At 39.5% G+C, this 24,698-nt stretch overlaps 1 protein-coding gene across 4 annotated transcripts in view; it reads left to right on the forward strand.

Annotated features, from left to right (window-relative positions):
- Positions 1-8,927: 8,927 nt before the first annotated feature.
- Positions 8,928-24,698, forward strand: part of Pard3b (par-3 family cell polarity regulator beta) — a 977,771-nt gene continuing 962,000 nt past the window's right edge. For all 4 annotated transcript variants that reach the window (XR_012447363.1, XM_074071526.1, XM_074071528.1 and 1 more), the window contains exon 1: positions 8,928-9,181. Coding sequence is in view for 3 of the 4 variants with exons in the window: in XM_074071526.1 (XP_073927627.1) it covers positions 9,062-9,181 (120 nt within the window). In the remaining variant the exon portion in view is untranslated. The remainder of the gene's footprint in view (positions 9,182-24,698) is intronic.

A 24,698-nucleotide genomic window follows, 5' to 3' on the forward strand; every position in this document is an offset into this window, starting at 1 on the left:
CTGTTCTGTACCATTCACTAGGACAGCACCACCCTTTCCTATCACATCTTTGACAATGATAATACCTTATATAGAAGAAGAATACTAAATGTCATTAACAATTCATCATCATACACATATGTAACTCTTCTGGAATCTCCCTCTTTTTAAATATTGTATTTCTCCAGAAGGCTAGTCTAAGGTCCATTGCCTCTTCATTCTAAATACCTTTGGATGGTCTCGTCTTTTCAAATAAATTTAGTTTCATGTATATGACCCCTAAATCTAAATAGCTAGGCTTTTTAGCCTAGCTCCAAACTTTGAGCTCCAAACTTTGTATTTCCAGCTGACTAAACACTTTTGTCTTGTTCCCTTGCAGGTACACCAAACTTAGAATGCTCCAAGCGAAGTCCTCTTCTTTCCTCACTATCACCAGGTCTACCTCCTTTTCAAGATTCTATAGATTTAATTGACAGTGTCCTTCTTCACTAGTTGCCTGAATTAGAAACTGAGTGTTTTTTTGGCTCCTCCTTAAAGTTTGCTGTCCTTGTTCCATCTAAATTCTGGAGGATGTCTTAATCTGACCCGCCCGTTCATCTACATTGCCTTAGTATTTTAGAGGCCACTGTAGTAGACAATCCCTTCAACCTCTCTTCCTGCCTCTCTCTTGTGGCTGGTTAATGCTCTGGGAAATAAACTGACTTTATCTGAATTCCTAAAATACAGGATGCTTTAGGGATATTTGTATTTGTTGCTCATTTTTCTCTGGATTCTTCACAAAGTTATTTTCTCTCTCTCATTCATCTAAACAGTTTTTTCTTTCCCCATTATTCTGTATCATACAACTTACTGTTTATAGCTTACATTATCATAATCTACAAATATTTTGTGCTTTTGGTTAGTCACTTATTATCTGCCTTCATCACTAGAGTCTGAGCTTCATAATCACCTTGAGTTCAGTTCATGCAGGTGTTGAATAAATACTGTTGCATAAAGAATGAATGGCAGATTGAATGAACAAGGCTGGGGCTTTTGTCCGTCTCCTAGGTCCTCTCCGTTCCACAAAACATGAAGCATGTCATTGTCCTGCTTAAAATCCTTTCATAGTTTCCCATCTTTTATAATAGCAATTTTAACACTCAGCAAACCTTTTTGAGAATTGTAATTGTGATGAGAATAAAGGTTCAGAATTTTAAGCTTAAACTGAAACTGCAGTAATAGATAAAAGAATGAGCTCCTTGTCAATATCTCCTGGCCCAATGAAAGTTCGAAGGTTTCAGCAAATGTGAAGGTCAGGTACATGTTGTTTTAAACTCTATTATTAGCAGACAAGAAAGAAATAAAAGCACAGGACTATAAAGCAGAGGATCTGGATCCTGAGTTTGGATCTTGTATGTGCACCATAATGATCTGGGTCATTTGCTTTCTGTAGACCTCAATATCTTCATCTCCAAAGTGAGATTGAACCAAATAAACTCAAGGCTCCTTTTAGTTCTATACACTTATAATTCTCAGGTACTAGAGAATTATTCCAGGATTAGTTTTTGATCATCAAATGAAATAATAAGTAGATTGTGAAGTATAATACAAATCTTATTATTAGTTTTACTGTGATCCTGGTACCCTCTTTATGGAGTTTTTTATTCATGGGCTATAGAGATTGTTGAGGACAGTAATGATGTACATTATTGTACATAATTTCAAGCTCAGTGAAAATAAGTGGTGTTTAGAAATGCTAGTACTTTATATGGAATAAAAGGCCGAGGAAAAATACATCTTGCCTACTATGTGCTGGGTACTTTATGTATGTTACACCTTAAAATTAGATCTTCATCCTATTTTACATAGAAGGAGAGTGACAGTGACCTAAGATTACATAGCTAGCAAGTGGCAAAAAAGTCTCTGTGGCTCCAGTCTACTAGTTATGTCTACAATCTATTTATACACTGAAGCACCTAGGACCATATCTCGTCTCTCTCAACCTCCTTTCAATGACATGAATACCAGTTCACTTCCTTTCCAAGCAAAGGTATATAATTGAGCAGCAGAGGGGGACCCTAGAGAAAGTGAGCAGAATGAAAAGTAGGTTTCTTGATTGTACCCACACCTTAGTTTAGGAGCTCTCCTCAAATAACTTAGCTTGATGGAGAGCGTCTCTGATCATTGCCATTGACTCCTTTCAAAACAGTAAAACAGTGGTGGGAGATCCTGGTGCTGCCCTGAGTAGGGCCTATTCCTAGTGGTCAGCACTCTTGGGGCCTAAGAGGCTTCATAAAGAAGATCACACAAATAGGGAAAAGATCTAACTAATAATCAGTTCTCAATACAATAACATCAGAACAGTTTCTTTTGGTTGGTTTGTTTATTTTAATTTGCTTTTTTAAAGAGAAACTCATTTCATGATTTGAGTTCTTTTCAAGAAAACAAGTTAAGGGGGGATATTAGTGTCTATCTAGTAGAACTAGGTATAAAAAAGAGTGGTCAAGTTGCATTGTTTGTGGAGATTTATCAATCTTATAAGATAGACATAAAGATGGAACTTCCAGGCCAGGTACCAGTGGCTCATACCTGTTTTGTGAGACTTTACCTTGAAAATACCCAGCATGAAAAAGGGCTGGTGGAGTGGTTCAAGTGATAGTGTACCTGCAAGCCCCAATATCACCAAAAAAAAAAAAAAAAAAAAAAGATGGCCCTTCCAGAAACCTCATAGTTCCCGTTACCCGACTCAGAGTATAGAGTAAAGCTTTTGGTACTAGGAGGAGAGCTACAGAATCAGTCAACAGTCAACAAAGAAACAGTCAACATATCAACATTGAGTCATGAGGAAATAGAAACTTGAATAGACCAACTAAAATTAACAAGACTGAATCAGTAATAAAAAGGTTGCTATCGAAGAGAAGCAAAGGACCCAATGTTTTCACTGTTGAATTTTACCAAACATTTATGGAAGAATTTATAGCAATTCTTCTCAAATTGTTCCAAATACTTGAAGAAGAGGGAATTCTTCCAAACTTATTCTATGAGGCCATTATCCTGATACCCAAACCAAACAAGGACACAACAGAGCCAAGAAAGCTGTAGGCCAATATCTTTGAAAAATATAGATGCAGAAATATTCAATAAATCACTTAACTAAAACCAAATGCAGCAACACATTAGAAAGATTACTCTCCATGATCAAACCGGATTCATTTCAGTGACACAAGGATGGTTCAACATGCTTGAAATGATAAGTGTGATATACCACATCAATAGAATGAAAGAAAAAATACACAATTGTCTTAGTAGACATAGAAAAAGAATTTGATAAAATTCAAAATCCCTTCATGATAAAAACTAAACAAATTGGGCATAGAAAGAACATACTTCCACATAATAAAGGCTAAATACAGCGATCCCACAGTTAAATCATACTGCATGGGGAAAGGTGTTCTAAGATGAACAAGACATGGATGCCCATTTTTATTCAACATAGTACTGTAAGTCCTAGCCATAGCAATCAGGCAAGAGAAAGAAATACAGGGCATCCAAATGGGAGAGAAGGAAGTCAAATTGCTACTGTTTGCAGACCACATTATCTTATATGTAGAAAATCCCAAAGGTTGGACAAAAACTATTACAAATAATAAATGAATTTAGCAAAGTTTGAGGACACAAGGTCAACATACATTTCAAAAGAAACAATATCAGATTACCTGGCAAAAATATCAAGAAAGCAATCCAATTTACAATAGCTACAAAAAAAGTACCTAGAATAATTTTAGCCAAAGAAGTGGAAAGATCTTTACAATGAAATCTATAAAATGTTGATGAAGGAAATTGAAGAAGACATACTAAAATGGAAAGACATTCTGTGTTCATGGATTTAGAAGAGTAAATGTTGCTTTGATGTCTATGTAGCCCAAATTGATCTACGATTCAATGCAATTTCTATTAAAATACCAATGACATTCTTCATAGAAGTAGGAAAAACATCCTAAAATTCATCTGAAACCACAAAAAAAAATTAAGTAATCTTGAACAAAACCAGGAAGCATTATGCTATCTGAGTTTCAAAATATGCTACAAAGGTGTAATAATCAAAGCAGCATGGTTTTGGCATGAAAACATACACATAGACCAATGGCTACATATGTATAGCCAACTGATCTTTCACAAAGGTGCCAAGAACATGCACTGGGGTAGGATGTTCTTTTTAATAAATAGTGCTGGGAAAATTTGATATACATATGCAGAAGAATGGAACTTGACTGCTATCTCTCATATACAAACTCCAGCTAAAATAGGTTAAAGACTTTAAGACTTGAAACTATAAAACTAGAAGTAAATATAGGCTAAATGCTTCAAGACATTGGAATGGACAGGGACTTTTTTTTTTTAAAGATAAGACCCCAAAAGCACAAGCAATAAAAGCAACAACAGACAAAACAGTATTGTATCAAATAAGGAAGCTTCTGCACAGTAAAGGAAAAAAGAGAGTGAAGCTGTGGCCTACAAAATGGTAGAAAATATCTGCAAGCAATACCACTGACAAGGAGTTAATACCCAGAAATTATAAGGAACTCAAAAACTCAACAGCAAGAGCAAACAAAAAGCCTACTAATATGGGCAGTAGACTTAAACAGACATTTCTCAAGAGAAGACATACAAATCATTCAACAAGTATGTGAAAATGTACTCAACATCACTAATTATCAAGGACATACAAATCAAAACCATGGTGAGGTATCACCTCACTCCAGTAAGAATGCTTATCATCAGAAACACAAAAGTTAGCATGTGTGGATGAGAATGTGGAGAAAAGGGAGCCCTTGCACACTGTTGCTGGGGATGCAAATTAGTACAAAGCCATTATTGAAAACAATATGGAAATTCCTCAAAAAAATTAAAAGTGAAACTATTGTTTTTTTTCAGCAGCTTCATACCTGGTTTATATCCAAAAGAAATGAAATTGGTATATTGACGAGATATCTGCACTGTCATGTTTCTTAGACGCACCTGATTCGTAATAGCCAAGAAATGGAATCAACATAAATGTCCATTAACTGAATGGGTAAAGAAATGTGATGTGTGTGTGTGGGTGTATGAATACTATTCAGCCATAAAAGTATGAAATCCTGTCATTTGTGATAACATGAATAGGATAGAACTTAAGTAAAATAAGCCAGGACTACATGGTTCCACTCATATGTTGAATCTAAAAAAAGTTGATCTCTTAGAAGCTGAAAATGAAATAGTGGTTACCGAAAGCTGGGCAGAGTAGAGCAGAGGAAGAAATGGGAAAAGATTAGTCAACAGGTACCAGCTACTAAGTTATGGTTAGATAGGATGTCCTATTGCATATTAGGGTAACTACAGATAATGATATTGTACTAAATATTTCATAAAAGCTAGAAGAAAGGATATTAAATGTTTTCACTACAAAGAAATGGTAAATGTTTTAGGAGCCAGATATGCTTACTCTGACTTAAGCTTACACAATTGTATCCTATTGAAGCATCACATGGAATCCCATAAATATTTTTGTGTGTATAATTTTATGTCAATTACAAATGAAAAGGAAATCATTAATGTAATAATTAAAACAAAATAAAGAAGCATCAATAAATGAGTGCTATTGGGTATTTACAAGCAAACACATCTTAAGAATATCTGTACTTGCTATGTTAAACAATAACCCAAACCCTTTGCTTTTAAATACAAAAGAATGAAAAATCACACCTATTTTTCTGTTTATTTTATGAGATCATTCTGACATCTACTTTCTGAAAAAAGCTATGAACATGATCTATTATACTAATTATATGTCTATACTATACTAATCTATACTAATTTCTATCTATTATACCAATTGTTCCAAGGGTCTTAGAAATAACATTATCTCTAATGCAATTAATTTTAGTGATAAATAGTGCTTGTTATAAATAATTCATTGAAAGCTAAAAGTATTTTTGTCTTAATAGAACAAAGCAACAGATGGATCACAGTTCATCTACAGATTAAAAATTATCATTCTTTATTCAATATATACCTAATGATACCTGACATTTTATTCTACTTTCTAGAAAGCAAGGCAGTTAATAATAGTGCTGCTTGCTAAGCTGTTAGATAATAAATGGGAAAATATCACATCATAGGCAGTTTATTTATCCAAAAAGCGAAACAAGAAAATGGAGTCCAGGCCTGCCTGGAATCCTCCCGTGTTACTCAATCAAGGCAAATTATTTATTGTCTTCTGCCCAGGAAGTCCCATGGGGCATGAAATATTGATTTTGGAATTTTCTGGGCATGAATGACTGTGTTGTAACTGTGTTCTTTTATATTACTTCTTAATATATGATAGATTGTTTCTATGTATGCTGTGAGGAGGATGAATAACAAATTAAACATGACTATTTAATAAACACAGAATGTAAACACTAAACTCTTCATAATTGCTAACTTGGGGTCATAAAAGTTCACTGCATGGTGTACAGGATTGCACAGTTCACATCAATGTTTAGCTTCATTTTGCAATGGCATGACCTTTGCTGCATCCCATAAGACCTGATTCCAGTCTTCCTGTGAGTGGGATTGGGTGAACCTGGATATTCTTTATGGTTTACCTGGGGATTTTCAAAGCCAGGTCATGAGTGGGGACTCTAAGCAATTCAGAGGGGCTTAAACTGGGATGGTTTGTGGTATGAGAAGGAACAGAAAACTTTTCATGGCCTGTGCAGAAGAGCATCTGGAGCAACTGTGAAGATAAAGGAAGCCATTAAGCATGGAGGATGGCAACACAGTCATTTCATCAGCTGAATATTTTTGCTCTGTACCATTCCACATGTCCATATTAAATCTGGACTGAAAAAAAGGCTTACGCTTTTACAAATGTCATTAGTATTTATTTGTTTGTTTGACTTACTCATTTAATACTTCCCATGGAAGATGAAGCCTAACAGTTACTTTGAGGGCTTTAACAGTCAGACCGCCTGGGTTCTAAAACAGGCTTTGCCACTTTCTAAGAATCAGATCTTAAGCAAATTCTTTAACAGCCCCTCACTTGCCCTCAGTTTCTCATCTCTAAAAGGATGATAAAGGGCCTCCTTTGGGAGAAAGCCCATCTTTGAATGAAGGTCATGCCCAGCAACACAGAGACAATAGATGGGAAAGGTGGCCCCTGATGACACTTTGAATTCCTGCTTCCAATCTTGCCCAGTGAAATGCTCTTTGGATCTGATTTTATGAGGAAATTGGTTCTATCTTTGGTTTACTTAAATCACTTTGTATTGGATTTGCAACCAAACTGTATTGTCTAATGTCTAATATACATTTGCTTCAAATTGATTTGCTTTACCTGATCTTCTTTGTTGTCACTGACCTTATTTAAGACCCTATAAGTAGAAGACAACCAATGTATATTTCTTAAACATATAAATGAGTTAAAATGGATAAAACTCTCAAACCCATTAATTTAATTTCCCGTGCATTGTCATACCATTCCAGGCAATTCAAGTTCTATTTAAGCGTGTCTTGACATAGGAGCAAACCATTTGTTACAGAAACCTATGTAGCCCCGAGAGTCTTGCTGGATGAACTGAATTGCTAAGAATACTACCAGGAGAGATCACAGACTTACCTGGGAAGACCTGGATCTTTTCAAAATAATTAACTCCATTGTCTGCTCAGCCCCTTAAACTCCCTAAATACCATTTTATGTTTTGTTAATTTAATTTTTAAAATTTTTGTGGTGCTGGGGATGGAACCCAGGGCCTTACTCATTAAGCTAGGCAAGCCCTCCATTACTGAGCTACATCTCCAATTCAAGTACCATTCTTTATGGAAAAGGTGGGAAAAGGAGATCATCTATATGAGAACTAAGAAGGATGCAAATAGTATTTGTTGAATTTTCCTGCAGCACCCCAGATTTAAGGGCTCAATTGGTGGACGGATATACCCCTGCCAAATCAAGAGACCACTATACGTTTTTTTCCCCCTAGTCAAATGCACACGGGAGTCTCATTTCTAAAGGATTTGTGTAAACACATGCGATCATATTTGGATTTGGGGTGTGATCTTTGGTGGAATACTCAGTGTTCTCCATAAAGGGAATGGTTGGCTCCACCCGGCACACCTAAGTTCCTGTCAGCTCTGCTTTCAGGGCTCCAGAGGGAAGAGGCGATGCTGTGCTGAAGACCAAGTTCCTAACAGGCCCTTTGGCGGATCTTGCTGTCATACACCGCTCCTCAGAATGTTTTGTGGGCGTGGCTAGGTGGCACCTGCGCCCGGGCATCTCCACTCTTGCACCAACTCCTCTGTTTTCAGGGAGTAGCTCTGAGGTTTCCTAGCTATTTCCTCAAGAGTGCTTGATGAGGTCTGGTTTCAGTCCCCCGGTGGTAGTTCCCAGGTCCCATTACAGTTCCCCAGAGCTCGGCGTGTACGTGTGCGGGAGGGAGACAATGAAAGAGAGACCGAGCGCGGGCACCGAAGTTCCCGGGCTGGGCTCTAGTTTGCGCCCCGCACGGTCCCGGCTCAGAGCGCCCAAGTGCGCGGCGGGGCCGGGGAGCGCCGCGGCCCCTTTAAGAGCAGGGCCCGGGCTGGCCCGGGGGCCGCGGGAGCCCAGAGCGCAGCGCGCGGAGGAGTTGGGAGCGGCGCAAAAGTTTCCTCCCAACTCCGGCCCCGCGCGCCGCCGCCGCCGCCCACTCCAGCCCGGGGCCTGGGGCCGGCCCTGCCACGGTCGTCAGGGCCAGGGCCAGCCCGGGCCTCACTTTCACTTCGGCGGGCGTGGAGCAGTCGGCTGTTCGTTTTGGCAGCCGAGACGGAGCTGGGAGCGGGCCGAGAGTCGCCGCGCCCCGGCGCTCGCCACCTGGGAGGTGGCCCTTCCCGCTGCAGCTCCTGCCCACCGTCGGCCGCCCATCCGCCGACCTCGGCCGCACGCCCGGTGCCGGGGGCGCTGTCGCGAGCCCCCGGCCCTGAGGAGGCGCCAAGGAAAGGCGCCTCGCGTCTCCGGGCCCGCCAGCGCTGGGCGCCCCCCTAGAGTGGGGACGGCGCCGCGGAGCCAGGCACCTGTTCGGTGGGGCCCGGCGTGGTAGCCAGGGGCAGGATGAAAGTGACCGTGTGCTTCGGCAGGACGGGCATCGTGGTGCCCTGTAAGGAGGGTCAGCTGCGCGTGCGGGAGCTCACCCAGCAGGCGCTGCAGCGGTACCTGAAGACCCGGGAGAAGGTGAGCGCCGCGCGGCGGGGCGCAGGCGGGGCGAGGAAGGGGGGCGCGGCCGCAGGGCGGGCTTCGCGCCAGGCCCGAGGCAGTGCACCTGCCAGGTGCCCCGGGGACCCACTGGCGCTGTGGAGAGGATGCCGAACACCCAAGCGACTATCGGGCATTACCTGTGGCCCTAACTTTTTAAAAGAGGTGCCAATATAAGTGATCCAGGTGTCTTTGGGCACTTGGGGGCCTTGCCATTCAAAGAGTCGTGAGTGGAATTGGCAGCATTGGTCTCACTTGGGGCCTAAATCCAATCACTTAATCCGCTCTTTATCAAGATTCCTCAGGTGGGTAGAGTGCCAATGAAGTTTGAGAAGCAACGGTTTAGAACTTATTTGCAGGGGATGTACTTCTGAAGTGTGAATTTTGGCCCTTAAGTCCCGCCCCACTTAAGTTCCTTGGAGTGAGACAGTTGATTGGTGCAAATAATAAGTTATAACAAGAAGTTATAACTTCTAGGGCCTTTGGAGTTTTCAGCCTCATGAACTGACTTATCTCAGTGACTTACTTTGGCAGGAACTGGCTGGGAGGATGCTGTTTGCTGACACCAACCACTCCACATTTAGGGTGTTTTGAGTTTGATGCCAGTTATTCTGTGCAGAATTAGTATATGTGGATAGGGTCAGGTTTTGGATGACTATTGAAATGAGACAGATGTCCCCAGCTCCGTCACATGAAGTTAGGAACAAGTAAAAATCGAGTGACAGTTTTTTGAAAGGAATATGCAGTAGTTGTTCAGAAAGTCTCGCAGGACACTAGTCATTGACAGGTCGTGTTTGGGTAATATACGGGGACTCTGTGTCTTCCCCAATGGAATCTTTAAACGAACACTTTGAAAACCATCTTTTTATTTTTTGCATTCTTACATAGAACATTTGTATGCCCAAAATCCTTTTCAAACAGGGCCAGTCATAAACTCTTGTTTTAGAGTTCAGTGGTTCTCTTAATATTTACTATGGGATTGTAGAAATAGGGAATTGGCCAATCTCATGATGGAAAAATGTAATTTTTAAATTTCTTTTAAAATCATACAGGTTATCCAAAGTAAGAATACAGTTGAGAGATTTAAGAAATACTTGTATTTTCTATGCTTTCAGTAAAAATTACTGTACAGAAAGATGGATAGATACATGTGTTGTTTTGAACAGCCAAGAATTCGAAGATACCATAGTGAAAAGTATATTAGTATATTAAATATAAGTACTAAAGCTGGAATTTTCATTGATAGAACCGAGGTAGAGGAAGGAAAAAATTTAAAGTGCCTTATAAAGCAATATGAGAATCTATCCCAATGTGGGTTTTTTTTTCCATTGCTACATTAGTATGTGCTGTTTATAGCTTGTAATTCGATTAAAAACTGAGATTTAAACAAGTAACTATCTTTGATATCACTAACTTCTGAGAGTAGGCGAAGGTTAACAGTAACAATGTTACTCCAGACAAATTATTAAAATAGATCTTATTGAAGGATTGTTTACCAAGATGATAAATTTATTTTTAACTGGTCATTAAAAATAATCTGTACATTTAGAAGTTTAGAATAGGGGTCTGTTGTCCAAGTATTGAAGTAAACTACAAGCTTGTAAATAACAGAGAGAACTAACCAGGTGATTTTTAATGCATTGTAATTTGATCTTAAAAGGTGTTGAAAAGCTATTGATATTCTGGGCTAGAAACATAATTTATATTACAGAACCCATAATGTAATTGTATTGATTAGTTTACTATTATTTTTCTGTGTTTGCATTTATATATTAGTGAATGTGACATTTAAAGGTCATCTGCAGCCTATAAAACCTCCCTCTCACTTTTGGCTTTTAAAATTTCAATTTAAGTTGAAAGTGATATTTTCCTCTTCCCCAAATATTCCTCTTCTCTAGTTTCATTTTAAATAATTTTATGATCATAAGGCTTAACTAATAAATAGTATTCCTAATGTAACTAAAATGTCAAGAAATATTCTCACAATTTCCCCTCTTTTATACATTGAATTTAAAAAATAATGGAGAAAGACCAGAAATGTTAAAATTCAATTTGAAAAACAATTGCAATTCCCTGTTTATAAATCAGGGAAAGAGATTTAAAAGCTTGTTTCCCTGGATAGCAAAGTTTAAGCCCTGTACTTAGTAAAGATACCAACAGCAACTGACATGTATTGTGCTTACTCCATGCAGGCACTATGCTAGGTGCATTCCATATGTTATATCGCTTATCTCTCACAAATAACCTCAGAAGGTAGATTTCTCCATTTTACAGATTGAGGGAAAAGAGATAGGGACATGACTAATAAATTGTGGAATTGGATTTGAATCCAGAAGCTACATCTCTTGGTTGTTGCTCTCAACCATTAACTACATAGCCTACTATGTTACTGTATATTGGAATTTGCCCACCTTACTTTTACACTTTGTTTTAAAATGATAATTTCCTTTCTAATCACTACAATGTTACATCAACCTCAAGACTGCAATTTTTACCCCCAATGCTGGGAATGGATCCCAGTACTAGGCAAGTGTTCTACCACTGAGCTATATCCCTAGCTTGCAATATAGTCATAGAAAGTCCACAGAATTCCTCTTTTTTTTTTTCCTTTTGTAATACAGGTGTTTATGTTAATAGGGAGAAGTCTAATTTCTGAGACAAGTATTGCAAAATTTGCATAGCAAGTATGAAACAAACACACTTCTTACCATAATTACATACAGAGAAAAATGGGAAAAAGTAATGTCTGTGTTCTGCATGGGTCCTGAATAATCTAGCTGGCAGGAAGGGATGTTTCGAGATGGAGGATAGAAGTTCACATTTCTCAGGTTTAGAGGAGGAGTGAAGCCCAAGAAGGCCATTGTAGATTTTGTACACAGCAAGGAGAAGGAACCACCACCTGCTGAGAAGATACACAGAAAGCTGGTATTTATGGAATGCTGGGAAACAGCTGAATCAACATCAGATAAGGCCAGAAGTAGGTGAGATGCTGAAGAACCTGGGAGCTTTTAGGAAGGTTTTAATTATGTTCTGAAATCTGAAACTTTGAGGTTCTTGCCACCATTTGATGAACTCCACTGGGGCAGTGAATTGACTAAGGGGTAAGAATTATGGGATTTCTTATCTTTGGATGCTGGTGCTTTATCAGTGTCCTGAGCTCTAAATCCAATTTAGTGAAGTAGTTAGTGGAGATGATTGTCTACTTAAGTAGTCAAGATGGAGGGATCACTGAGTAATTAGTTAAATTTATCATCAAAATTATAGTGTCACAGGTGAATGGTTAATTGAACGATAACCTGCAGGGCTTTCAACCCTGGTTGAGTATTACCTCTACTTTTAACATTAAACATTTTACCTGAGTCCCTTTTGCCAAGATTTTCACCAAGTGGATGTGGAGTGTGTCCAAGGAGTAGATATTTTAAAGAACCCTTCGGGTGATTCTAATGCCCAGTCAGGGTTGAGAACAACTAATCTACCTGTAATCTTTGGGTATTGCTGAACTTATTTGATTTTTAACCTTTTTTGATGGTAGATGCTGTGTCTTAGACAGCTACAGACCAATCTTTCATTAGGTAATTTCCCCACTACTCTTACCCTGAATGAATTATTCTCATACAAGGTATTCAAATAAGTTATTAAATTGAACATAAATAGATGTGCTTAAACTCAAGTTCAAGTGAATAAAGGAAGATGCGTCTAGTAATGAGGGTGTGTGATGTGTCCTGAGGTTGAATGAGATAATAAATTCATGAAACATGGGGCATGCTGGAATTTTAATATCTGGCATATTAGATCTGACTGTATATATGAGCACACCTTTTATTTTTAAACCAAGAAATCTTTGGTAAAGTTTCTAAAGTTAATCCTTTCTGTCTTTAGATATCTTAAAGAATTTCTTTGTTTTGCCAGGGGGGGCCAGCTTCTTAGACATGGGAAGAGTTTGAGAAGAGTAACAACTGATTGTAACATAGAGATCTAAGTGAATTTGTACAGTAGTAAGAGTCTGCCATGATATTGTGGGACTAACCTGGGAGAGTAGTTAGAACTCTTGTATTTCTAACATTTCAGCTTTTGATGTCTTGTTAACTGCAAATAGATTTTACAGTTCATATAGACATATATAAGGTAGGCCCAGACTGAGTTCCTAAGATGTATCTCAGTTTACTGGGGACTGACTTCCTTGAGTGCTTTAATCCTCTGCTCTCCTGATGTGTAGACTAGATGCTTTTGCATCAGCAGGATAAAAACTAAATCACCAGCAAGATGCATGCTCTGATTTGGTTTGGTTCTGCTACTTGCCCTGAACAAGTTGTAGTAAACTAAGTTGTTTGTAAACTAAGAGGGTTGGGGAGTTTCTGTGACCTACAGACATATTTTTTTAGGTTTTCTTGGTGTTATATCTTTTACTTACTGTGTAAAGATTTTGAGATTTTTTATGTGAAAATCTATAGTTCTGTCTTATTTTGGGCAAAACAATGAGAATTCTGATGGTCTTGTGCTTTACTTTCTACATAGCGTCTACCAGTTAGAGCTAAGACCCTCTGTTCTCTTTAGAAGGAATTATTAATGCTCCAGTCTCCATTATACCCTAACCACCAGTGAAGGTAAGTTGCTATTGTTGTGCTTAACTTTTTATTCTGTTCTTATTTCCTTTCTTATGGCCCATTTAATGGAGTGTTTCTATTTGCCCCAGGCTGCTGGCAGACATTTGTTTGTGCCTCTGGTCTCCTCTCTCTTCTGTCTCTCCCTCTCTTTTTCTCTCTCTCTCTCTCTCCCTCCCCTCCTTCCCTCCCTCCTCTCCTTCTCCTCCCACCCTGTGTATAATCCACTGACCCACACATATGATTTGCTGACTGGACTTTGGCCCAATTTAGTTCACTTGAGCCAAGTTTATCACTCTGGGATTAGGAGCCACAGCCCTGATTTGGTGCTTGGAGTGTTGGGCTCAAATAGCTCAGCTAACAAAGTGTTCATTTCCAGACGTTCAGTGTTATAGATTCCCTTTGAGGAAGTTGAGCAAATGGTAATGTTGTCAGATTTTTATGAGACTGTTTTCTGAGGGGACTCATAGTTGAAATCATCTGAGGAGTCTTAAAAATTCAGAGCTGTGGGCCTTGCTTAGAAAGTCTAAAGTAGTGCAGCCCAATAGAACTTTCTGGGATGGTGGAATGGTACTAGTGTAGTCACTAGTGGCATAAGGGTATTACATACTTGAAATGTAGCTAGTGCAACTAAGGAACTGAATTTTTAATTTTTAATTAACTTTAAATTAAATAGCCACAGTAGCTTGCATGCATGTATGGTTCAGAGCCCTTGTTCTGCTGATGCTTTCTTTCAGCTGCTTTTGAAAACCACTTGTTTAAAGCTCAGATCTCAAGCAGTCTTTAGCTTGACATTCTTATAGTTGTTACTTTTCTTTTCTGATGAGAACTTTGCCACCAGAAGAGGACCTTCATTTACTCTTTGGTGTTCAGAGGTGTAGAGAAAGATTTAAAATCTGAAATCCTCCACCTTGACACTACACAAAAACTGCTGAGTTGAGCAGATTGAGGTCTGGTTCAGTTATACCTTTGGCGCAATGGCCTGAGGGTATACATCCTCTGTTTCAGATACCATCCAGACAGTGGTACAAAAGAAGCAGTGAACAAAATATCTAGACAATTTTCAGATGCTTCTCAGTTATTAAAAACCCTAAGCATTTTAAGCACATGCCTCCTGTATTCCACGTAATCCTAAATTCCTTTCTGCCTTATTGGCAGTTCTTAGTCTCTTTGGCTCGTTTCTGCCCTCCTTTCCACTTCTTAACATTAGAGTGCCCCCTCTTATCTTTACTTAGCCCTTGGTCATGTCTTCCAGTAGTATGGCTCTAGCACACATCTCTCCCCTGAACACCCAACTCCATATGCATTTGCATCCTTGACACTTTCACTTGGATGTCAGGTAGGCATTTTACAGTGAAAGCATGGCCCAAACTGAATTGCTGTTTTCCTGCTCCATCTCCATTTCCTACAGTCTAACCATGTCATTAAAGAGCTACACCCTCCTCCCAGTTATTCCAGCCAGAAATCCCTGTTATCACCCTTAACAGCTACTTTCCTCTTAGAATCCACAAAAAACGGTCAATCTGCAAGTCCTGTTGATTCTGCCCTCACCACTTATTCAGAGTCTAATTATCTCTCCACCTTTCCTGTTAGCAGACTGGGTCTTATTTTTATCTTTTATTTTCCCTATTTCTGCCCCACTATAACGCCCTTCTTAACGCTTAAGCTAGGTTGATGGCTTAGAATTTAAACCAGGTCATATCACTCTTCTAAAGATCCTCTGGCTCCCATTACTCTCAGATGGCTTATAAGGTACAGAAAAAGTTAGCACAGCAGGCCGGAAACTGCTGTCTTTTAGAAAGGCCTGCTCATAAAGCTGGCCATTGGCTGGCATCCAGCACTTAGGTTTGTGATGGGATTCTATCATTTCCCAATAAGAATGGCTCACCGGACTAAAATCATTTATGCAAAACACGTGGCTTATGATGAATACCTGCTCTTTTTCAGGGGTAGGTGTGTTGGAATTTTCATACATGTTAAGCAGAGGGTGACTTCATGACCAGTCTCCAACGAAGCCTTGGGTGCTGAGTCTAACAAACTTCCCCAGTAGGCAGCATTTCATATGTGTTGTCACAATTCATTGCTGGGGGAATTAAGCACATCCTGTCCTTTGGGAGAAAATCTTTGGAATCTTTTTGGAATCTTGCTCCTGGTTTCCTCCTTACTTCACACTATAAGCTGTTTTCTTTGGCTAACTTTGCTTGTGTCCTTTCACTAGTAAATCATAATCATCAGTCTGAGGATATGCTGACTCTGAGTCCTTGTAGGGAATTATTGAACCTGGATGTTCTTGGCGACCATGACATAATCTCTTACCTCTCCAACCTCATTCTCTACCACTCGTCTCTTACTCTGCTCCAGCCACACTGATGTCTTGGCGTGTTATCAAACATTCCAGACAGACTCTCATCTCATGTTCTGTTTCCTCTGCCTGAAATGCTTTCTCCCATTTATTAACCTGTTTGCTTGCCTTAATTTTTTTTTTCTATCTTAAATGGTTGTTTTCTTCTGGAAGCCTTCCTGACTGTGCTATTTTTAATTATAAATCCTCTGATCGTTCTCTTTATTGTTCTTCCTTCCTTTAGTTCTATACACAGAACCCATCCCTTCCTACCTGATATTTATTTTAACTATATTTAAGATCTCCTCATAATAGAATATTAAGTTCAATAAAGGTAGATATCTTTGTCCATTTAGTTCATTGCTGAATCTCTGTCTCCTAGAAGAGTGACAGGTATATTGCAGGCTATTGAAAAAATTCTTTTTTAAAAAAGTAGTTCTTTTACCCTGTGTCTATTACCATCTCTTGCTGCACTACCAGCTTCTCCAACGCAAAAAAAAATATTCCAAAGCATGGTTGTGTAAGCCACAAATTTGGACCAATCACATGGGAAGGCTCAGTGTGATGCTGTGTAGATTTGGAATGTTCAGGATTGTGTCTTACCCATGTGGCTGATGTCTCAGTAATGACTAGCTGGCAGATGACTACATTGGCTTGCTAGGGATTATTTAAATGGTTTTTGCTGCCAGCTAGGTTCCTTGGTTTTATGTAATCAGTTTCAGGAGCTGATCCTCTTCAGATGGTTTCTCCTTATGATCTCTCCAACAAAATGTCTGGACTCCTTATATGGCAGCCTAGGGCTCCAAAGAGTATAAAAAATGGAAGCGTAGATCTGCAACTGGGATATATTTGCTGCCACATTCCATTAGTTAAGTCACAGGCCCAGCTTAGATTCAATGGAAAGGATTCCACAAGGGGCTGAATGCCAGGAAACAGTTCACTGGACTCTTGTCACACAGTATGCTGACAGGACTGTCACTGTCTCTTATTTCGATGAGTTTTGTACCCAGGTTTGCTTCAATGGTGTGTGTGTTGAGATGCAAGGCAGACAAGGAATGCCCTTTAAAAGGGAAGATGTGGAAGTTGTTTGGAAGGATGATGGACTTCGCAGGAGGAAATGGGATAAGGCGTTTGGGTGGGGGGACCAAAGTGGTTGATGGAGTTGTGAAAAGTTGAGGGAAGCCCAGGGAGAGATGGCACCCAGACTAACTTGGGCCAGATTGTGATAGCCCTTGGGTACTGCCCTAAGGGATTTTCATGCTTTCCTAGTGTAGTTATCAGTATAATTATAAGTATATTCACTTTATTCAATTTGGTAAGTCTAAAATATTTGTATGAGCTTAAAGGTGGGGGGAGGACTTTCAAAAAATTAGATAAATTTGATAAAATTTTTGAGAAGGCTTCATCACCCACTTTGTTACCTGGGTTTTAACAATCCCAGCCAAATTCTTCTTTTTATTTTTTATTTTTATTTATTTTTTTCCAAGTAAAATATTTTTATTAAAGTACACTAATCAATACAAGCATTTGCAAATTGCTTTAATTATCAATGTCAGCCTTGTCTTATTTCTAAATAAATTGTCTTTAAAAAAAATTTTTTTTATTCATATGTGCATACAATGTTTGGGTAATTTCTCCCCTCTTCTCCCGCCCACTCCCTTCCCCCCCATCCGCTCCCTCCCCCCACCACCCACTCCCTCCCTTATACGCCCTTACCCCTCGCTACCCAGCAGAAACTATTTTGCCCTTATCTCTAATTTTGTTGAAGAGAGAGTATAAGCAATAATAGGAAGGACCAAGGGTTTTTGCTGGTTGAGATAAGGATAGCTATACAGGGAGTTGACTTGCATTGATTTCCTGTGCAATTATGTTACCTTCTAAGTTAATTCTTCTTGAACTAACCTTTTCTCTAGTTCCTGGTCCCCTTCTCCTATTGGCCTCAGTTGCTTTAAAGTATCTGCTTTAGTTTCTCTGTGTTGAGGGCAACAAATGCTATCTAGTTTTTTGTGTGTCTTACCTATCCTGATACCTTCCTTGTGTGCTCTCGCTTTATCATGTGATCAAAGTCCAATCCCCTTGTTGTGTTTGCCCTTGATCTAATGTCTGCATATGAGGGAGAACATACGATTTTTGGTCTTTTGGGCCAGGCTAACCTCACTCAGAATGATGTTCTCCAGTTCCATCCATTTACCAGCGAATGATAACATTTTGTTCTTCTTCATGGCTGCATAAAATTCCATTGTGTATAGATACCACATTTTCTTAATCCATTCGTCAGTGGTGGGGCATCTTGGGTGTTTCCATAACTTGGCTATTGTGAATAGTGCTGCAATAAACATGGGTGTGCAGGTGCCTCTGGAGTAACCTGTGTCTTTTGGGTATATCCCCAAGAGTGGTATTGCTGGATCAAATGGTAGATCAATGTTTAGCTTTTTGAGTAGCCTCCAAATTTTTTTCCAGAGTGGTTGTACTAGTCTACATTCCCACCAGCAGTGTAAGAGGGTTCCTTCCCACCACCCATCCTCACCAACACCTGTTGTTAGTGGTGTTGCTAATTATGCCAGCCAAATTATTCTTAACAAGATTATCAAGATCAGGTGGCTGAAATGCCTCCTAGTTACATTTTAGTTCTTGTTTTTGATCATGCTGTACCGTTAAAAACTCTTTACATGAGTGTGTCAAGATTTATACAGCCTTCTTTAGTTTTCACAGATGCCCCACATACCACCTCCTTGTGTACTGGTGAATTGGGGTGCTGGCTTTGTTCTCAATCTTATCCATGCCATAACTTTACCTGCCCCCAAATATACACCTTTAGCCTGGAGCTTGCTCTAGGTGCCAGCATCTGCCTGCCTTTGGGTTTCACAACCCACTCATGGTATAAGCTCAATATATTTTCTGTGAATCTGCTCACCTCCATTTTCTTGTAGCTTGCTGCTCTATAATACTCTGTGCCATCATTCACCTGGTTCTCTAGCATAGAAACCTGGAAATTCTTCACTCTGTGATGGCTTTTCCTCCCTCATCCTCTACCACATGTCAGATTAGTTACAAAATTCATTTCATGCTTTGAAGTGAAATCACTTGGATTTGCTTCCTCCTTTCTACCCCCAAACCATAGGATGTCTCATTTCTTTAGTAGAGAATTGCAACAGATTCTTAATTGGCCTCTTTGTTTCTACTACCTCCCCAACCCTCCAAACCATTCTCCAGTGAGAACTCTGCAGTACAAATCTAATGATGTCAGCAATATTGCTGGAGATACTTAAGTGGTTCTCATCGCTTTTAGGCGAAAACCCAAACTTTGCTTACTTGTCCAGTCACATCTTTATGCTTCTATCTCTTTTAAGTTCCTATATTTAGTTAAGTATTTGTTTAAGATTTCCCCCATCCTTGATAAGTTATGTCCATTCTTTGGGGTGAGTCTCCAGCCTCCTTTTCTCTAGGACCTCTTCTTCCATTTGTCCTTGTCTATGACTCAGGGGCCTCATGTTTCTGTTCCTATAGCTCCCCTGCTTTGTGTTTTAGTTTTATAAATCACATCTTCCATTTTGTATTTTATTAGTCAGGATCTGCTAAGTAATAGGCAACCTGCAAATCTCAGTGGCAAGAGATTCTCTTCCTAGGTAGAAGGGGGTGGACTCTGGTCCACACAGTCACCTGCTTGTAGTTCCCATTAGCCTCAGAGTTTTCCACAGATCCTCTGCCTTATGCTGACTGTCAAACACAGGGTGTGTGTTTAGGAAGTTTAGGGTCTGGCGTAGAAGTGGCCAGAATTTTACTGGTGACTAACATGTGCCCCTTCTGAGTATACTGGGCTTGGAAAAGTAGTCTACCTTGATATAGTTGAATAACTAGACAGGCCACATACTGCAATCATTTTGTCTCCCTCACTATACTGTCAACCAGTCCAGAACAGGGATTGTATGTCTTGTTTGTTTTCCTGTCCCTGCTTTTAGCATAGTACCTGATACACAGTGTGGATACCAAAGATACTTGCTGAATTATGTCAACTTTACATTTCTTTCTTTAACAGTGAGAATGACCTGGTAGTCAGTGCAGTGTTTATAAGTTTGAAATTGTTCTGTGTGGTAATTTTTTTTTAAAGTCTAAATGCAACTTTTCTCTTGATTATCTTCAAAAGCCTCATCATATCCACATTTGCTGTAGGCAGTAGTTTAGCGGTCCATTATATCTGCCACACTGATTGTCTTAAATAACAGCTTCAAATTCTGACAGGTTGACTCACTTCTCAGATTTTTGAGACTGAGTGCACTGTACTTCTGATTTTCAATGAAGCAACATCATGATGATTTTGCTTCTTGAAGATTTATGCAAAGCAGTCTTATATTTGAGCAATGTTTGATTTTCAGTATTGTATCCATTAATTTCATGTTGCTTTTAAAAGTGATGTTGGATTATCTCAAATTTGATGGTTTATTTTTGACAGGCATGGTATCTGTGTCTTAGGGCTGTTAAAATTAGGTCTGCCTCCTGTTGTTGGGCTCAATGGTTCTTTTGATTGCATGACTCTCATTTTGGATTCCAATGCAATGTGATTGCAGGATATCAAGAGGCATTGTGGTTAAAAATGTTTTACTATCAATTTGGTCTCTATCAGATGCAATGCCAAGTGCTGTCTAGATAACTGTGGCCTACATTGGCCCTGTCCTCTGCCTCAAGATGAGATTATTAAACTTTCTGGGTGATCCTGGGCCTTAGAAGAGTTAGGTGTTAGGGCCAACTTGGTATAGAAGCAAATGACAGAAACATCATCTCAACTCTTAGCTAATCTATTAATAAGAGCAGGGAACCATACTGACACAGAAAATGATGAGATCCATTTCATTGCCTCATTAGGGGCAGAAATTAAGGTCTTATGGGATGTTCCAGGCATAGACTTCTGATACTTTTTTAATGGATACATAGGATAAGTTTTTGAATTATTCTTTTTCAAGAAGCATGAACCCTAGAAATAGTGACCTCTATGCAAAGATGGAAGGCGGCTTGGGGCATAGAGGTAGTGGGATACCTTCCTTTAGAATGAAGGGGAATAGTCAAGCACTGGTGGCTTATGTCTGCAATTCTAGCTACTTGGGAGGCAGCAACTGGGAGGATAGTGTTTGAGTCAGCCTAAGCAAAAAGTCTGAGAGACACATCTCCACAGAAAAAGCTGGGTATGATCCCATATGCCTGTCATCCCAGCTATTGCAGAAAGCATAAATAGGAAAATTGTGGTTCAGTCCAGCCTTGGCAAAAAGCAAGACCCTAATTCAAAAATAGCCAAAGCAAAAAGGGCTAGAGGCATTACTAAAGCAATAAAATGCCTGTTCATCAAGCACAAAGCCCTGAGTTCAACCTCAATACTGCCCCCTCCCAAAAAAGGGAACGAGAAATAACTGCATTCTCTTAATCCTATGTGTATCACATAAATTTTCCATGACCTTTCCATCAGATCTCAAGTAGGCTCTGCTTTGCCTCAATTTCCTGTAGCAATCTAAAAGTCACTTTGGTCTCTTGGGAGATTTAGAGAGTAACTTTGGGTCAAGAGTGGTGTATTCTGCTGGGCATGTAGGCTAATAAAAGGCACAGTATCACACACAGTATTTGTCCATGGCATACTGTCGACAGCAAGGGCAGCCTGTGCAGTGTAACTGTGCAGTGATGGAAGAGTGGTGAGTAGAGAGAGCTTTGTTCTGGGCAAGGAAAGTGAGGAGTTGGGCAGGTTTCACTCTGGGAGCTGTGCCTGGGCAGAGTTTTGAAGGATGAATGGATACTTAGACACTTGCCAAGGCAGTAAAACACGGAGGGGGTGGTGTATAGCCTGTCTTTCTCTGAAGGTGGGTTTTTTGTTTGTTTATTTTGGAAAGGATAAGCAAAAGAGAAGATAGTGTTATAAAAAGTTTCCCAAGAATGATTGTGGGAGGGAGAAGTAAGGAATGAGGCAGGGTCAAAGCCAAGAGGCCTTCCTTATGAGTAGCTAAAGACCTTGAGGAGTAAAGGAGAAATTCTGTGTAAGACTGTAATCTTGTTTGATTTGCCTTTTTGTATTGATTACTCTGGAAATGGAGATGGAGGATGCTGAGACATGAAGTGTAGGACTGGCTCAAGTCCTGCTGTGGGAGTGGAGCTTTGATGTATTGAAGCATAAGAAGAAATGAGCTTTGAGGCTCAGGAGGACAAAGTAATCAGGCTTGGGGTTGAGTGCATGTGTTCAGAGCAGTGTTGATGGAATTGGGGGAGAGGACATAGTCTAAGATTTATATTTACTATTGAATGGACATTTCCATGAATGCATCTGTATTCTAGCTAACGCGATAAGGGGCACAGTAAAACTATGCTTTACTATGTCTTACTTACTATAGTCTGTGTACTTAAAGAGCACACAAGGTAGGGAGAGGTCAGGCTGAGGACAGATAAGAGAGTTTATGAGGACTGTGAGGGCCTGGCTCAGATCACAAGCCATGAATTGTTGTTTGAATTGGTTGTTTGGCATTGTATTAAAGCCTTGATTCAAGAATGATATTTGAGGGCTGGTGGAGTGGTTCAAGTGGTAGAGCACCTGCCTAGCAAGTATGAGGCCCTGAGTTCAAACCCCAGTGCTGCTAAAAAAAAAGAGTGCAGATAAAAAAGAATGTCCAGAAATAAAAGTTGTTAGACAAAGTTAATGTGTAAACTGTTTTGTTGGCTTTTAGACTTGTTTTGTTAGTCACAAAAATAGGCTAGAAATCCTGTTTGCCCCTCTAGATGTATCCTTCAGTCTCCTCTGTGACCCAAGAGGCTGGGCAGCATGGACTCTGGCTTTTAGTTACGATCAGCCATTGAGGAGGTAGCAGCAAGAGAACACAAGGCAGGTGACATCCTCCTTGCCAGGTTACTGGGGGCTTGCTGCTGCACCCATTTATTAAAGGCCATATCTCATGTCAAGTAGCCCATCCACAGTCTGTTTCCTCTGTCTTAGCATCACTCCTTCACCTGGTTTCTTGGGTCCTAGACTATGGGAAGGGCTGTCCACTGTTATGAGCACTATTCTTTGATGATTTCCTATAACCTTGCAAACATTTAGAGCTGATTTCTTTATTAAACTCCTAAAAGCCTAGTTTGAGTAAGCCATCTGTTTGCTGCCAAAGTTTTACTGAAAAAACACAGTAAGAAATAATGTTTTCCTTTAAGACCTAGTACCCATAGCACATACCTACATATAACTGAGACAAAAGTTGCATGAAAGAGAACTTACCCTCATGAATGATGCTCTGTGATTTTTTTATTCTATTTTGTTTTACTTAAAAAAAAGTACCTGGGGCATACTGAATGAATTAGGACCCATAGTTAGAAAACCAGTACCTGATATTTAGGGACATTGAATGGGTCAGATCAGGTGACTCTTAAAAGCCCATACTTCTAAATGTGAGGCTGGAATTTAATTCCTAAAATGAAGCCTATATTATATGTCTAAATGAATATCTCTGTGGATTATATTGCCAAGAACCTTTATATATATAACAGAGTTAGGATTTGAATTTTAAGACTTGTAAATGTCTAGCACCTGGACTAAGAGTCCTCTTAGACCAGAAGTCCCTGTGGCTTGATAAAATCGTGGAGAAACTGAGTTCTACTTCTCATCTCATTTTTCTTTTGTGACATAGTAATAGTATTGGTAACTTTAAATATTAGGTCTGGATTGCTTCCTTTTGTAGCAAAGAATTAAGGAAATGTGGGCTGGATAAACAATCCTTGTCTCTGTATTCATAGGCACATTTATAGAGATTCAGTGGGCTTGAGTTTTGACAGCAGTATTTGATCAGAAACATTTCCCTAGAACCTTAAAAAGCCTAACTGCAGTTCAGAAATTTCTGATAAAAATATGTGGTGGGGATTACTGTAACTAAATTTGCATTTCAGATTTTTCTCTCCTTTGTTATACTTTTGTCTAGGGGTAAGGAAGGACCACTTGGAAATGTGCCTATGGACAGTGAGAGACCCACATTCTATTACTGTATTAGTTTCATAGGGTGTTATTATACAGTACAGCAAAGTGGGTGCCTTAAAACAAGAGACATTTATTTTCATACAGTTCTGGAGGCTCCAGGTCCAAAATCAAAGTGTTAGCAGGGTCACACTCCTTCCCACACTCTCTTCAAAACCTCAAGGCAAGGATTCTTTCTTGTCTCTTCCAGCTTCAGGAGCTCCAGCTATTCCTTATCTTGGGGCAGATCACTCCAATCTTTGCCTCTGTATTCTCTTGGTTTATCTCTGTCTGTTCTCCTCTACTTAAAAGGACACCAGTCATGCTGGATTAAGGCCATCTCCCAGTGACCATATTTTAACTTGATTATATCTAAATAAGAGCCACAATCACTGGTACAAGGGCTTGGAATCTCAACCTATCCCTTTAAGAGGAGGACGTAGTTCAGCCTATAACAATTGCTCTTTTACTTAATGAATTTTTTCCTTGCTTTTCCAATAACAGACATTAGGGAATTCTTTTGATTTCTTCATTGCCTTTCCTTTATGTTAATTTCTTTGTTCTTTAATTTTTTATTGCTTCAAAGTT

The sequence above is a fragment of the Castor canadensis genome, chromosome 4, assembly GCF_047511655.1.
Source record: "Castor canadensis chromosome 4, mCasCan1.hap1v2, whole genome shotgun sequence".
NCBI lineage: Eukaryota > Metazoa > Chordata > Mammalia > Rodentia > Castoridae > Castor > Castor canadensis.